Source organism: Ambystoma mexicanum, chromosome 3q (assembly GCF_040938575.1).
Source record: "Ambystoma mexicanum isolate Mex_15411 chromosome 3q, UKY_AmexF1_1, whole genome shotgun sequence".
NCBI classification, from domain to species: Eukaryota; Metazoa; Chordata; class Amphibia; order Caudata; family Ambystomatidae; genus Ambystoma; species Ambystoma mexicanum.
Window position 1 is genome coordinate 334724391 of NC_090926.1, and position 16056 is coordinate 334740446.

A 16056-nucleotide genomic window follows, 5' to 3' on the forward strand; every position below is an offset into this window, starting at 1 on the left:
GATGTCAACCGTTATACCCAGGTCTTCTGTTCATGCTGTTGCCAAACAGTGGTACCTACTCAAGTTGTTGGGTGTTGACATATTATAAAATGTGCGAAGATGTGGGAAGGAGGTAAGATATTGTTCCATTTCTAATTTGCTGGAGACAGAGGGGGTCTGGTGAGTTTGTGCCATTGTGTGTTTGAGGATTGTGGTTTGTATTGTGTGGTAGTGGAGTCAGTCGACCTGTCCCACACCCAATATGCATTATGTCGCTTGACATTGTAGCAGATTTTCCCCCTCACATATGTCCATAATCTTCACGTTTGTGCATTCTACATCTTGTTTGAGGTGTATCTTTTGCTTAATCCCATATACCAGTACCGCCCAGATGCTTGCCCATGATGCTGTCTCTTGTATTGGGACCCCTTGTGCGGCTCATAGCTTATGCCATTGTCTAAGCGTTGATCCTAGGATCGGCCATAGCTTGAGTTATAGTGGGAGTTTAGTCCACGGAATGGCCATCATTTCTATAGGGGACATTGGGGCCATCACAGCCAGTTTCCTCCAGCTTGTTTCATCGCCTATATCCAGCCAGCGGTTTACCCAGCAAACCTGAGCTGCCTGAAAATGCACTTTTTATGATGGTACTGCCAATCCACCGTCAGTTTTAGCCGCCTGTAGTACACTGAGACAGATTCGTGCCTTTTTCCCCCTCCATATAAATTTAGAAATAGCCTTGTCTAGTTCTTTGAACATTTTGGATGAGGGGCAGGTAGGCAGCATCATAGTGATGTATACCAGTTGGGTAGTGAGTTCATCTTTAAAGCATTGATCCTGCCGGTCAGGGAGAGTGCTAGAGTATCCCACCTTTCCAGATCTGATCTTCTCTAGGACCGGTGGATAGTTCAGATCATTTGGAGTGTGAATGGAGCAACTCCTCCGGGGCCCCAGGGGATACCTCGCCTTAGGGGCAGAACTTCAGATTTGTTCCAGCTAATCTTGTAGCCCACCTTTGGGCCAAATTCTTGTAGTAGGGTCTCGGGAGGATAGCTCAGGGGCAACGTGCTTGCTTTGGAAGTAAGACGACCCGGAGCAACACAGGTTCAATCCCCGGGTCCGCACTTAGAAACCTCTGCGATTAAGCGCATTATAAATAACCTATCGTATCATATCATGCCTATCTTATGCATGGGAGGGATGTAGGGCCTTTGCTTATATATAAGAACAGATAGTCCATGTACAGGCAGACACAGTGTTCTGCCGTGCCTTGGTATATGCCTGCCCATCCAATCTTAAACTCTCACAACCTGAGCAAGGAACTGCATAGAATCATTTCCGAATTCATCTCCCGACCTACCCTAACCCACCCCCACCCATCTCCTAATCCCTGTGTGACACATTATGCGAACACTTCCACAATGTTGCTATCGACAGACACTACGCTATCATCTCTAAATTGGAACACATGCCTGCCCCTGCCTCCTACCCACCCAACGCCCGACCCACATTGAAACCCCCTTCACCACAAACCTTCACCTCTTTCTCTCCCATCTCACAGCAGGAGTTCCTCTCGCTCCTAGCACAAAGCCACCCATCAGGCACCCCTCCCTCCTCAAAAACATCCTAGCCTCAAACTGTGCAGGCAGTATCGCACGCTCAATCATCAACCAATTCCTAATATTGGGAACCTTTCTGGAAGCCCTAAAAACCTCTTACATCAAACCCCTTCTCAAAAAACCTACACTCGAACCACTCCTCCCCCAGAAATGCCGGCCAATCTCCAACACCCACTTCATGGCCAAGCTCATGGACCACACAGCATACAAACAGCTTGGACTTTTCACTGAAGCCAACCACCTTCTGGACACTGTGCCGTCTGGCTTCTGACCGCTCAGAGTAACAGAATCCTCCCTATTGTATGTCTGGGATGACCTAAAAAGAACAGCTGATCCAGAAAGCTGTGCGGTATTCATCCTTCTCGACTTCTCTGCCGCCTACAATACCATCAATCACAACATCCTCCTAGACAGGTTACACTCATTAGGAATCAAAGACACAGCCCTCTCTTGGATCTCCTCTTTCATCTCCAATCATTTGAAAATCATGCTCCTCCACCCGTTCAACTCCACCTCACTTCCAGTAACAAAAGGGGTCCGACAAGGAGCATCCCTATCTCCCTTGCTCTTCAATATCTATCTAAACCCTCTGCTAGAACTCATCCGCTCCCACAGTCTTACCTGCTACAACTACGCAGATGAAACCCAGATCATCCTTAACATCCCCAAATCACCAGGCTCCATTCATCCAGAACTGTCATCATGCCTCTCGGATATAGACTACGGGATGACTATCTCATCCTTATTCCTGGGAAAACAAAAAATCCTAGTCTGGGGTAAAACAGCGCTCTTCTACCCAACCTATTCATTGGCCGCAATCCCTAGGCCCCCCGCCGGCAACATCCAGGTCAGTGAAAAACCTTGGATGCACACTGGACATGGATTTATCCCTCTCCCAACACATCAACTCCATATCCAGAACCTGCTTCTTCCATCTACGCATCATCAAGCGTATCTTCCCTTACCTCACCTATCCTCACTGTTTCTCCACCATCATCTCCATCATCCTCACCCACTTAGACTACGCAAACTGACTTTACCTAGGCTCACCAGCGTTTCAGCTAAGGAAACTGCAAAGAATCCAAAACGCTGCAGCCCGCCTGCTCATTAACCTACCTCCCAGAGAACACATCAGCCATACACTAAGAGTCCTCCATTGGCTCCCTATTGGTCCGCACACTACATTTAAAGCCATGTGCATCACCCACCAGGCCATCCACAACACCGGCCTGGAATTCCTTCAAGACTAAATCACTCGTTGTCACCCCTCAAGGACTCTCAGATCTCACACAGCAAATCTCTTAGTGGTCCCACATTACAACTCCTCCAGACAGGGCGTATCCTCTTTCTCTGTCCAAGCGCTGATCATCTGGATTTCCCTACCGCTGCACATTTGCAATATTGACAAGCACAAGGCATTCAGAATGACCCTCAAAACCTAGCCTTTCCCCTCCCTTCTCTTGAAACCCTCCCCCACTCTACACTCTTGATAGACGCAAAGAAATGCTGAACCAAACACAATGACACTCCTATCCACCAATTCCCCACGGAAGCCGGCAGAGGTTGCAGCGGCACACCGTGATGAACTATCATCCTCCCAAACACAACAACCTTCCTATCCACTAATACCCAGCGGATACCAGCAGCGGTTGCAGTGGCACACTGTGATGAGCTATCGTCCTCCCCAAACACAACACTCCTACCCACCAATTCCCCACGGAAGCCGGCAGAGGTTGCAGCGGCACACCGTGATGAACTATCATCCTCCCAAACACAACAACCTTCCTATCCACTAATACCCAGCGGATACCAGCAGCGGTTGCAGTGGCACACTGTGATGAGCTATCGTCCTCCCCAAATACAACAACCTTCCTATCCACTAATACCCAGCGGATACCAGCAGCGGTTGCAGTGGCACACTGTGATGAGCTATCGTCCTCCCCAAATACAACACTCCTACCCACCAATACCCCACGGATGCCGGCAGCTTTTGCAGCGGCACACTGTAACACAATTTCGTCCTCCCAAAAAAACACAACCCTCCTACCCACCAATACCTCATGGATGCTGGCAGCTTTCGCAGAGGCACACCAAAACAAACTATTGTCCTCCACTCATCCCCCGCCCCTTCTTCCCTCTGGGCCCCTTTCACACTGCTCAGACTTTAGTTCCAGGGAGACCACGAATAGTGAGACCAGCCAATTGCATTGGAGCAAGAACATAAACACTGCAGTCGAATTTCATCCAAGCATACAGTACATATTCCTTACATCATGTCTGTGGACACAGGCCCCGCCACCAATCTGTGCACCGTAGAATGCAGCTATGGCTATGCTATTCTGGTCTAGCAGCACACATAGCTGTCCACACTGAAACCCCTGATATACCTCAACACTTCTGCCATTAGTATACAGAAGCAACCAATGAAAACAAATTTGGTGTAGCTGGGCACACATTGAATTTTTAGCAATAGCACTCTATCCTAAACCACCAACAGCACCCACCCACAAGCCTGACCTCCGGGTTGCTACTGGAGCCTAGCCAGCCGACCTAACTCCTAGCCTGGCAAAAATGCACACAGGCATCTTTTAATTTAAACTCTCAGAACCTCCTACACATGGGCTGCGGTCCCTGTGGGTGTTCCAACCACAAAGTGCATTGAGGCCATACAAATGGGGAAAGGGCATTATATAAATAACAAATACAATACAATGCATTCAAAGTGACAAGTCACAATAAGAAAACATGTCTAAACGGGTTCCCATGTAAGGAAGTCTAGATCCATAGGGACCTTTATCATCCTTGCTTCATCATTGGTGCTCAGTTAATAAAAAGTCAGGCTACAGTACGAAATATATAGACCACTACACTAAAACGTCAGTCTAGCGAGGTTATACTACTTATCATGCTTGCTTTATCAAAGATGTAGAGTCCACCTTCTTTTCATCCACTCTCACTGCATTACCCATACAGACACCCACCCACCCATCCAGAACATTCAAGCACACACACTATCACATTTCATCTCATTCACCCACCACTCACTGACCTATACCACATACATACATCTGACATGCACTACACACATGCAAAACACACATCACATTTAAAAAAAGCCTTCTTACATGTTTTTCAAGCTTCTGTCTGTCACTCCAGGCCACCCTCAGGCCCTCTGTGCTGCTCACAAACAGGAATAGGAAGCTGGGAGAGCTTCCTGCTTCCTGTATATGAGCTGCAAAGAAGCCGGAGGACAAGTGGTTGGAGCTGCATGTGGCATGTGACACGTACTACATGTCACGGTCACCTCCAACCCCTACTGAGTGCTTGCTTATCGCGCTGCAAGCCCCGGCACACTGGGGCACCCACAGTTTTGGTGCAGTGGGGCCTCCGCACCGCAGGAGCCCCCGCGACACCAAGGGCTTGCGTTTTCTTTTTTTACAGGGGTAGCAAGGGAGATTGCCGGCGTAGCAAGGAAGAACACAGGAGTTGTGCTGCGACCCCTGGCAACCACCAAATGACGTCCTGCCTACCACGTGCCTCACAATTCCCCAGGGGACTGGACCGCGTGATCTCAGAGGACCCTCTGTAGCAGATTCACAGGCCTTGGAACATGGTCTCCATCACTGCACCTGGAGCAGTACAGTCTTGGCTGACCGTGCCCGGAAGGCGCTGGCTGGGACTCGTCCAAAGTGGAACCCCTCTTGCCAAATCTCTGAGATTAGCGAGGAGACTCCACGTGCGAGGTGACTGCGCTCTCCGGATGCTGGGGAGGGAGCCAGAAATGGAGCCAGCCCAGCTGTGGGCTGTGGGGGAAGTAATCCCTCTGCTGAGAGCTGCCTTCGGTGATGTTTATCCTCCTGGTGTCATGTTACAGGCTTCCGCGGCAGCCTGTTTTACTGTACAGGTTTATATATATGCAGTGTTACTGGGCACTCTTCCAGCCAATCACCATAGAGACGTAGGAGTCCAGGGGGAACGGGGATGGGGAAGCAAAGAGGGTCAGTTGCCGTCCCTAATTGGTGCTCCCTTCCTCCGCCTCTCTAGCCAAGTACACAATCAGCAGCCTTAAAGGTGCTCCTTCCACCATGGAAATGACGTTTTTACAGTGTCTTTGTTTGCTTGGCTTTCCCTTGGAAGGACCTGAAGTAGACACCGCCTGAATAGACGGGGCATGAATACCCCTGTGGGGGAGGGGCATCTATTTTAAGAGCAGGCTTCCCACATACTAGGCCTACTGTTTGTAAATGCTCTACTTATGATTTGATATAAAGCAACAAAAACGATATTTTCAAAATGAATCACGTTTCTTAAACCTAAAGCCACCAGTTGATTTCTTTAATCTGTGTTTCTTTTTTTGTGGGAATGCCCCCGTAATATCTCTGCCATTCCTGCTGCCCTTCCTCTGTGTATGTCATCCCAGGATATACGTCTAAAGATGTTATTGGCTTGTCAAACTCCTCAATCAGAATTAAATGCTTCTATTGTACTGACAGCATTTCTTAGGAAATTGAACTGTGGTGTCATGTGTGCCAACTTCTGATTTTGTAATGGGGGTAGACATTCCCTTACCCCTACCCTTAAGCGACCAGCCCAACCCATTCCCTGGGCAATCTCTGCATTTTAGAGGACATCATTCCTTTTTTTTAAATAGCAAAAAAACATTGTTTTTTGCAGGCAGCTTTAAACAAATAACCTCTCAACAACATTCACCCAACCTGCTAAGCTGCCTTGGTTGCTTTCTACATTAAGACGTGTGGGTCATTCTCCTTTCAGCGAATTCAACTTCACATGTGGATCCCTGATTGTGCTCAAAATCACATCACTGCATTGCCAACAGTGCAGTCCATGTACATGACTTTAAAGCTGACACTGCACACATTGACGAAGAACTAAGCAGGTAGTTGACTGTTTTCTGTCCCTGTCCCGGGCACCGCGGGGTGATATCTCTTATGTTAACCAGAATACTATTTATTTGAACCTGAGCTGGGAGTGATGTCTTTTAGTCAAAAGCACACTGTCTCTTACTGAGTGCATACTATTAGGTGGTTGAACTGTGAGTGATGGCTTCGTGCAGCATGCTGTCCTTTGCTTGCATGCACATCATGCATAACAACAAGCTGCATGCCTGCATCAAACAACCGCAAAGAGCAGATAACTGTCACACACGTATAAGTCACTGGGAGGATTAAAGACATCTCAAATTAGCCCATGTCAGGTGTGAGATGCTAACCCAGTTTTTATATTCACATTGTTCTGGTACTTGTAAACATGGCATTATAGTTGAACTAAAACTACGACCACTGTACAAGAATATCGAATGGCGTGTGCTTAAACTTAGCAAGTGCATGAATGTGCCACCCTTACACCCCCAACTCACGTGCATATTTTTAAAGCATCGTGCAAATAAACAACAGTTGGTAAGTGCTTTGCCCACAAGGCCATTCCTTGGGATATTTCCAGGTCTAAAAAGGGACTGCAAAAAAGGTGTCTCAACGGCACACAGTTATCCGTCCATTTTAGTAATTTCGCTTGCCCTTCCACAGTGACACTCAACGACAAACACATTATCACTCTTAATGTGCATATACATGTCTCGGGGGTGGAAGGGCCCGGCTAGAAAAAGTTTAGGTTAATTGCTGCACGGGCAAGACCACAACTGACATACCTACTTCTGGGGCGGTCCAGGGATGAAAATAGGTTTCTAAACGATCAGTCAGCCCCACAGCCCTAGAACACCAAACGGGATTCGAACAGATTGGAAACACAAGTACATTAGAAACCTCCTTGTCCAATTTTGGGAACGTGGACGGAATGGCAGGCTTATCTCTGCAAGGTCGTGGATCGTTGGTTAGTTGCAACATAGCGAAAATACAATTATCACCCAATGATAAAAGGGACTGTCCAGTCAAGTTTGTATAAAAATATCTACTTTATTATTATTACAACAGACAGTTCTAGCACACTACAAAATACAACCTACCATGTAAAGGAACACAGAGGACAGTTTCACGAAGGAAAGGGATGCACTCTGGATACTGACAGGAGGGTAGTCGGTAAAGCAATCAGTCTTAACTGTTCAAGGTTATTTGGTTTCGGCACCATGGTGCAGAACCACAATGAACCTGGTGCTTGAGATGATCTTGATGCTTGACAGCGTTCAGTCGGTTCCAGGACGCTTTGCAGCTCCTGTGACAGAGTTCAAGACGGGAGACAGCTGCAGGTATCAGGCGACAGGTAGTTCAGCAAGCAAGGCTTGACGGACGGCTGCAGGCTGGCCTACGCAGTGGCTCGGGGTCAAGAATCACTGTCAGCCGGTCACGGTTCGAGGGCTCGACTGCCTTAAAAATGTCCTTATAAAATGGACGCTGGTTGATGCTTGTTGTAGCACTCCTCCTAGTTTCTTCGTAAGGCTTGTGTCATCCTGTAAGGCGGATGGCCCAAAGCAGAGCAGAGTTTTTGCAGGTAGTGACCTTGTCCTTTGTTCAGAGACTCTCTGGCACTTCCCACCTTGGAAACTTCCTGCCTGAACCCAGCAGGGCATGCTGTGTGCTGGATGGTTACCAGTTCTGGAGCTGCTGGACGGGTCCTCTGAGTCCGGTATCTCCCTCTGTTCCTGAGATGTTTAGGGGAGGGATCTTGCTTCCCTCTTGGAAATCCTGGCATTCCTTCACTGGCGGAAGCTGTAAGGCAGTCTGTGCCTTCAGTCATGGTCAAAATGAGTCCTTCTTCTTACTCCTTTCGAGGTCGTCAGATGATCTGCTGAAAGAGGGGCTCAAACATCTTTTAAAGCCAAATGGGCCCCAGTGATTGGTACAGGTTAAGCCTACCTCAAGGAACCAATCCTGGGTCCCGCCAACAATCTTCTGTTATGCGTAAGGTCATAACCAGAATGCTTTGCAACAGGAAAGGTAAGGGGTGACAACATTCACTACTAAGTTCCACCCATCTTCCTGTCTGTTGTGGATCAACGTGTCTCTCTGGTTAATGGAGCTCTCTGTGGCTCCTGATCAAAGCGCAGGTCTCCCATCAATTTTTTGGCAAGAACAGACTTTCTTTCTCCATCAATTCATATACTTCTTCCCTCTGAAAGGGGATCTCCCTGCAGGGGTTGATTATCTTAAACAGTTGTCCCAGACATGCCATTCACTGGCCTTCATACAGAGGGGTGGGAGCGAGCTTCAAGTTGACACATTGCATATCAAAGAGGCGTTGGGTTTTCCTGTGCCCTTTTGTCAGTTCTGCTTTCAGGCCTATCGCAGGCCTGTTTAAATGAACTCTCATCAGTATGCTCTGCCACCAGCCGAGCTCAGACAGGGGGACCCATGGAGCCTTTGATATTTTTATTAACCTGGCCATGGGCGGAGGAAGGTGTTGCCTTCCCCCTTCCTAAAATGCTTTGATGTATGTACCCGTGGCTACCACATTCCAGCTAAATGTGACAGGGAGAACTGCACCTGTAGGCTATGTCCCCCCAGAGTACACATGACTATGTGTTTGTTGTGCAGTGAGCAGAGGAAAATATGTGTGTATTAGCACCACACATTTTCTGAGGATGATCTCCCATCATTCATTTTCCTAACAAAACCTTAAAAAAGAAACAGGCAAATGCACATTCCCTGTGCGGATGGTTGAATTTCTCACATACCCTCAGCTTCAACATGTGCACCACCACCCTACTGAAGGTCTGGTTCATCATCAAGGTGAAAGTACCAGCTGAGGCCATCTGCATTTCCATGCTGGTAGCCTGACTTGTGCTGGATGTCCATATCTAATCCCAGTAGGCACATTGCCCAACAGAAAAGCTTAGGGTTCTCCCCTTGCATGGCCATTAACCATCGCAGAGGCCAATGTTCTGCCTGGATCGTAAAGTGAAGACGGACGATGTAGGGTTTCAGCTTCTTTACGGCCCACACCACCGCATACACCTCTTTTTCTATGACAGCCCAGTTCCTTTCTCTTTTTGTCAACCGCCTGCTACTGTAGGCGACAGGTTGCTCTACCCTTCAGAGTTAAGCTGCGCTAACACTGCCCCAATCACATGATCACAGGCGTCTGTCTGGATAATGAACTCTTAACCATAGTCTGGCACTTTCAGAATTGGGGTCCTGCACAATCCATCCTTTTAATCCTGAAAGGAGGTTTGACGGGCGGGCCTCCAAGTCACCTACTTCGGCATCTTCATGGAAGTGACATCATTCAGGGGCATGCCAATGGTCCCATATCCTCTGATGAACGCCTGGTAGTACCCGGTGAGACATAAATTTGGCTGTCACCTGCGTCTATGTGGTGGGTTGTCCCAATCCTTCACAGCCTGTACCTTAGTCAATGTATTTTTTATTTATTTTTTGCTTTGCTTTGAGAGGTTGTTTCTTACCTCCACCGACCAGGTGGCATAGGTACGTCACTGTGCCCTGCGCTATCTGGCACTCTGTGGCCTTGATAGTCAGACCTGCTTTCTGTAGCACCTGAGGTACTTGTTTCAGGTGGGATATGTGATCCTCCCAGGTGTGGCTGAAGGCAGCAATGACATCTAAATAGGTGACACTGAAGTTTTCCAGACCAGACAAAACCTGATTAACCATGCGCTGAAAAGTGGCAGGGCATTCTTCACTCGGAAGGGCATCACAGTGAACTGATAATGTCCTTTTGGGGTTGAGAATGCTGACCTCTCTCTCGCTCCATCAGTCAAGCCAACATGCCAATACCCCGCTGTGAAGTCAAAGGTACTCATGTACTTGGCATCGCTGAGCTTGTCAATGAGCTCATCTGCCCAGGAATGGGGTGAGCATCTATCTTCGTGACAGTATTGAGCCCCCTGTAGTCCAGACAAAAGCGAACTTCAGTCTTCCCATTACTGGTCTTTTTAGGGACCAGTACTACTGGGCTAGCCCAGGGGCTGTGGGATGGCTCTATCAATCCAAGGGACAGCATCTTGGAAACATCCTTCTTGATGGTGTACCTGACCTTATCGGATATCCGGTGAATCCTACTCTGCACCGTCTTACTGTCTCCAGTGTCCACATCATGGTTGCACCAATCTGCACGTCTTGGAGTCAAAGAAAACAGACCATACAACTGTCCCAGTAAACGGCGACAGTTGTCAGTTGCTGTTCTGACAGGACTTTTACAAGGTTGACACCTTCAACTGACCCATCTGTGGCTTCAGTGTGCAGGAGTTCTGGGAAGGGATCAGTCTCCTCCTCAGTCTCTCTGTCAGTCACTAATGCCATAACCAAGTCATCCCGGCTATAATGGGGTTTTAGCCAGTTGACGTGAAAGATCCTGCACATCTGTTTAGGTCCTTTCACGTCAATCAGATAATTCACCTCACTGACCTTTTCTAGCGCACAGTAAGGCCCAGTCTACTTGTCCTGAAGGGCACTAGGTTTGACAGGCTCCATAATCCACACCCACTGGCCTGGAGAATAGACTTTCACTGTGGCCTTCTGGTTGTGCCAGTGCTTCATCAGCTTCTGACTGGCCTTTAGGTTCTTTGTTGACTGTACCATGTACTTTGCCATTCTAGACCGAAGCCCGAGTACATAGTCCACCACATCTCATGTAATGGATGAGGGTTTGCTTTGCCATCCCTATTTCACTAGACTGAGGGTACCTTGTACAGGGTGTCCAAATAGAAGCTTAAAGGGGCTAAACCCTACTTCGCTCTTTGGCACCTCCCTATATGCGAACAGAAGGCATGGCAGGAGAATATATCCCATTTTATCCTTAAGTGCTTTTCCAAGCCACCTATCATGACTTTCAGTGTCTTGTTGAACTGCTCAACAAGTCCATTTGTTTTTGGATGGAAGGATGTAGAGAACCTAAAGGTGACGCCACACTCTTCCCACATGGCCTTCATTCATATACGCTGATATGAAGTTTGATCACCTGTCAGAAACGACTTCCTTGGGGAATCCAACATGGGAGAATATCCCAATCATAGCCTTTGAAACCACGGGGGCTTTGATGCTCACCAGAGGGACCGCCTCAGGGTATCTTGTGGCGTGGTCTACCACCACCAAGATATATCTGTTCCCTGAGCTGGTTTGAGGATCCAAAGGACCCACAACATCCATGCCTATTCTCTTGTATAGGCTACCCAACCATGGTAGTGGAATGAAGGGGTTCTTTCTGGCCAGAAGCTTGACAAGTCGTGCAGGACCGGACAAATTCCTTAACCTTTACGACAAACTTCGGCCAGTAAAAGTGCTCAGACAACCGGTCTGATGTCTTAGTCACTCCAAGTGACCCGCTAAAGGAATTTGGTGAGTCAAATCCAAAAGGAACTTTCTGTGGCCTTGGGGAATCACCAACCTTCTGGTGCCCCAGCCCTCAGCGTCTTTTGGTTCACTGTACACGAATCCATCCTCCCAGTAAACTTTGAACAGCCCAGAGGCCTCCCCCTTAGCCTTCTCCCCCGCCTGCTTCTGCAGATACGCCAGAGTGGAGCACTCTTTCTGGGCTTTAAAAAAGTCAGTCTGATCTGGGCCTCAGCTGATGCAAACACATCCAGCTTGGGCAGGCCCTTCAGATCTGCGCCCACCTGGTCCTCCACCTCAGATTCCCGCACTGCGCCAAGCAACTCTGAAGTCCCCTGCTATCAAAGTAAGGTCCTCAGTGGTTCCTAGTCCCTCTCCCCCAGGAGTAGGCGACTCAGTAGTCTGTGGAACAGAGCTAGGGGCTACCGGCCACAATGGTCCTTCTAACAAGCCCTCTGGAAGCACTCTGGGCCCAAAGGCTCTGAGATTGTTCAATCGGGTGATCTCTTTGGGCCTCGATCGGGTAGCCGCTGAGACTATTTCGGGATCAGGAATATTATTACCCAACAGACATGGGACACAGATGGAGTCTTTCACCGCTACACAGCGCTGGGTCGTTTCACCTCACCAGCTAAACTCTACTGTCACCAAGAGGCACTTATGCTTTCTGTCAAACCCACTGATGCACAAATCAGGCCCATCGATATACTGGCCTGGCTGTACCCACTCCTGGGTGACACTATTGACGCTATCCGCAGTGTCTCGGACCGCAGGAGTTTTGTGTGCATTGATTTACACATGTTCTAGACAGAGTTGAGTATTATTGGGAACTGGGGTATCTTCTGGAAACCCAGTACCGTTCCCACTCAGTGTAACCAATCCACATTCAGCCACTACGTGGCCTAGTGGGAAGTCCCCCCATGCAGATGGTCTGGTTGAATTCCTCACAACAATCCAGCCAGAACAATAGTTAAGTGAAACACGGGCAGAATGAGTGCACAGGCAGCAGAAGTGAAAGCTTCCCTCATACAGAATAGGTACAGAGATTGCATGTTACACTGGAAACCTACAGCCTTTTATTCTCTCTCTCTTACTCTCTCTTTCTCTCTCTCTCGCTCTCTCTCTCTCTCTCTCTCTCTCTCTCTCTCTCTCTCTCCCAACTAACCTCACTTATCTCATCCACTTCATTTGTAATTTCAATGTATGGCATCCTAAATGTCCTAAATATCTATATTTCAATGATGCCTTTTAAGATGGACCTTAGATTCTGAGGTAGGTTGTAGTTTCCATAGGTATTTGGGGCTTTGAGCCCAGTATTCCATGTGAGTTTGTCAAGCCACAGGTTCAAAGTTGATCCTTCACTATCTCCCTGGAGCAACTGTAGGGATTGTAGTGTAGGAGTAATGTTGGCAGATTCTTTCCAACTAAGGATGTCTTGTTGCATCTTTTTCTGGTTGTTTGATGACTTTCTGACTCTTGCTTTGTCTTGCTTGATTGTTGTCTTGTTGTCTGGTCACTCCTCCTAACTCTTGTTGTGCTTTGTTTGCTAGTTGTCCGGTCCCTTCTCCTGACCCTTTCTGTGTTTTATTGATGGTTGTCTGATCATTTCTCCTGACTCTTGCTGCATGTTGTTTGATAGTTGTCCGGTCCCTCCTCCTGACTCTTTCTGTGTATTCGTGCTGGCTGATCACTTCTCCTAAATCTTGCTGTGTCTTTTTCATCTGGTAATCTGGTTGCATGGTTACCTTTTCTGACACCTGCTGTGTCTTGTTTCATGGTTGTCTAATCACTCCTCCTGACTCTAATTGTGTGTTGTTTGCTAGTTGTCCAGTCACTCCTCTGGACTCTTTCTCTCTCTGTTGATTTTTGTGTATTTTTAATGACTTCTCCTGAGTTTTGTTGTGTTTGTTTCTTCTGGTTGTCTGGTTGCATCATCACTCCTTCTGACTCCTACTGTGTCTTGTTTGCTGATTCTCTGATCACTCCCCCTGACTCTGTCTGTGTCTTGTTTGATGGTTGTCAGATCACTGGTTCTGACTATTTCTGTGTGTTGTTTGTTAGTTGTCTGGTCCCTCCCCTTGACTCTTTCTGTGTTTTATTGCTGGTTGTTTGATCATGTCACCTGAGTCTTGCTGTGTCTTTTTCTTCTGGTTGTCTGGTTGCATTGTCACTCCTTTTGACTCCTGCTGTGCCTGGTTTGCTGATTGTCTGATCACTTCTCCTGACTCTTGCTGTTTCTTGTTTCCTGGTTGTCTGATTATTTCTCCTGACTCTTGCTGTGTCTTGTTTGATGGTTGTCTTATCACTCCTCCCAACTCTTATGGTGTGTTTGCTGGTTGTCTGGTCACTCCTCCTGACTCTTTCTGTGTTTTTCTTTGCTGGTTGTTTGATCACTTCTCCTGAATCTTGCTGTGTCTTTTTCTTCTGGTTGTCTGGTTGCATGGTCACTCATTCTGACTCCTGCTGCGTCTTCTTTGCTGATTGTCTTATCACTCCCCCTAACTCTTGTTGTGTTTTGTTTCCTGGTTGTTTGATCACTCCTCCTGACTCTTGATGTGTGTTGTTTGCTAGTTGTCCGTTCACTCATCCTGACTCTTGCTGGTTGTTTGATCACTTCTCCTGAATCTTGCTGCGTCTTTTTCTCCTGGTTGTCTGGTGGCATGGTCACGCCTTCTGACTCCTATGTCTTGTTTGTCGATCGTCTGATCACTCCCCCTAACTCTTTTTGTGTCTTGTTTCCTAAGTTGTCTGATCACTTCTCCTGACTCTTGCTGTGTCTTGTTTGATAGTTGTCTAATTATTCCTCTTGACTGTTGTTGTTTCTTGTATGCTGACTCCTGTTCTCAATTGTTTGGCAGCGGCCTGATTTCCTTGAGGAGTAACCTCAGTTACATGCTTGAGCCCCTCGCAGGGGACCGTGGGCTGCACGTCATCTACAGGACGGAACATCTGCGGTTTCCACAAGGCACGTGTGGGCATCAGCATCCTGAGGCTCTTCCAGAGCATTGGGCGCGGGCTCCTATCTCTGCTGCCAACTCAGGACACCACCGGGTAAGGCACAACCACAGTTTTTCACCTAGATTTAGGACATTAACCCAGAAGGCCTAATATTCACTTCCAGCCTCGTTCTGTAACACCACTGAGTAAGGGACACTAACAGCTTTTAACCCTTGTCTCTTGGCCTCAGATTCTAATCTTATTTTCGGAAAATACTGACAAAGGTACATGCTCCCCTTTCAAATTCATCCCAGGACACTGCAAGGTAAGGAACTGTTATGCCTAGGGCTCCCCTCTCGGCCTCTACTACCTCACCGACCAGCGACCAGCTGTACCTGAAGTGGGTGAAGAAAGGTAGAATAAAATATATTTAAGAGTTTTTGCCATTTTCATAATTCCCAAAACGCTCCACTGATCTTCTCAAGAATACTCTTTTGTGCACCTAATCACTTACAAAATGCCTCAATCCCATGGATGGCGATGCCGAAAAAACACACGGAACAGGGCTGTGTGGGGCTTCTTCACCACAATGACTTTCCAAACAGTGCGTGAACCTTGTGAGTAAACTCTGACACGAAGTTTCTCTGCACACCTTTTTGCCCCAAGCCGTAAATCCAAGAGACTTCCCCATGATCAACGTTCTGATGCCTGCACAGAAGCTAGATACCCGAGAACCGCACTGGCGTTATTTCCTTTCCCTCAGGTGCGCTCTGTAGGGATCCATAGTAGTGACGGGCGTCCTGTTTTTCATAGCGACCACCATTACTCATCACTTATGCGCATGGAGCATAGACCCATTGTGATTCTCTGGATGAAGTAGGAACCTGGGATGAACCTGGGCTCCTGTGTGTACACTACTTCATGCAGAGAATTGAGAGAATCTGGCAAAGAGGGCCATGACCGCTGAGATGGACTATTTTGGGCTCTTCCTGCAGGATTATCTGGCTAAGTCAAAATGGGGGCCTGTAAAAGAAATGCTCTGCTTTCCACTTTTTCTAAGTGTTTGTGTTCCCTGAGTAACCATACTTGCTGCGAATTCAAGCCACACCCAACCAGGCGACAGCATGAGGTGCAGCTGCTGACCCAATAAAATCTTCGTTGTCAAGCGTGTCACTGAAACCGACCCTTCCTTATGCACTTAATGTTAATCAAGATGGCTGCCATGCTCAGAGTTATATCACATTTCAATCTATCCGTTTATC

At 47.7% G+C, this 16056-nt stretch overlaps 1 protein-coding gene across 3 annotated transcripts in view; it reads left to right on the top strand.

Annotated features, from left to right (window-relative positions):
• ADAM19 (ADAM metallopeptidase domain 19) overlaps window positions 1–16056 on the top strand; it is a 378374-nt gene that overhangs the window by 142592 nt on the left and 219726 nt on the right. For all 3 annotated transcript variants that reach the window (XM_069653928.1, XM_069653926.1, XM_069653927.1), the window contains exon 6: window positions 14716–14908. In XM_069653928.1, coding sequence (XP_069510029.1) covers window positions 14716–14908 — 193 coding nt within the window. The remainder of the gene's footprint in view (window positions 1–14715; window positions 14909–16056) is intronic.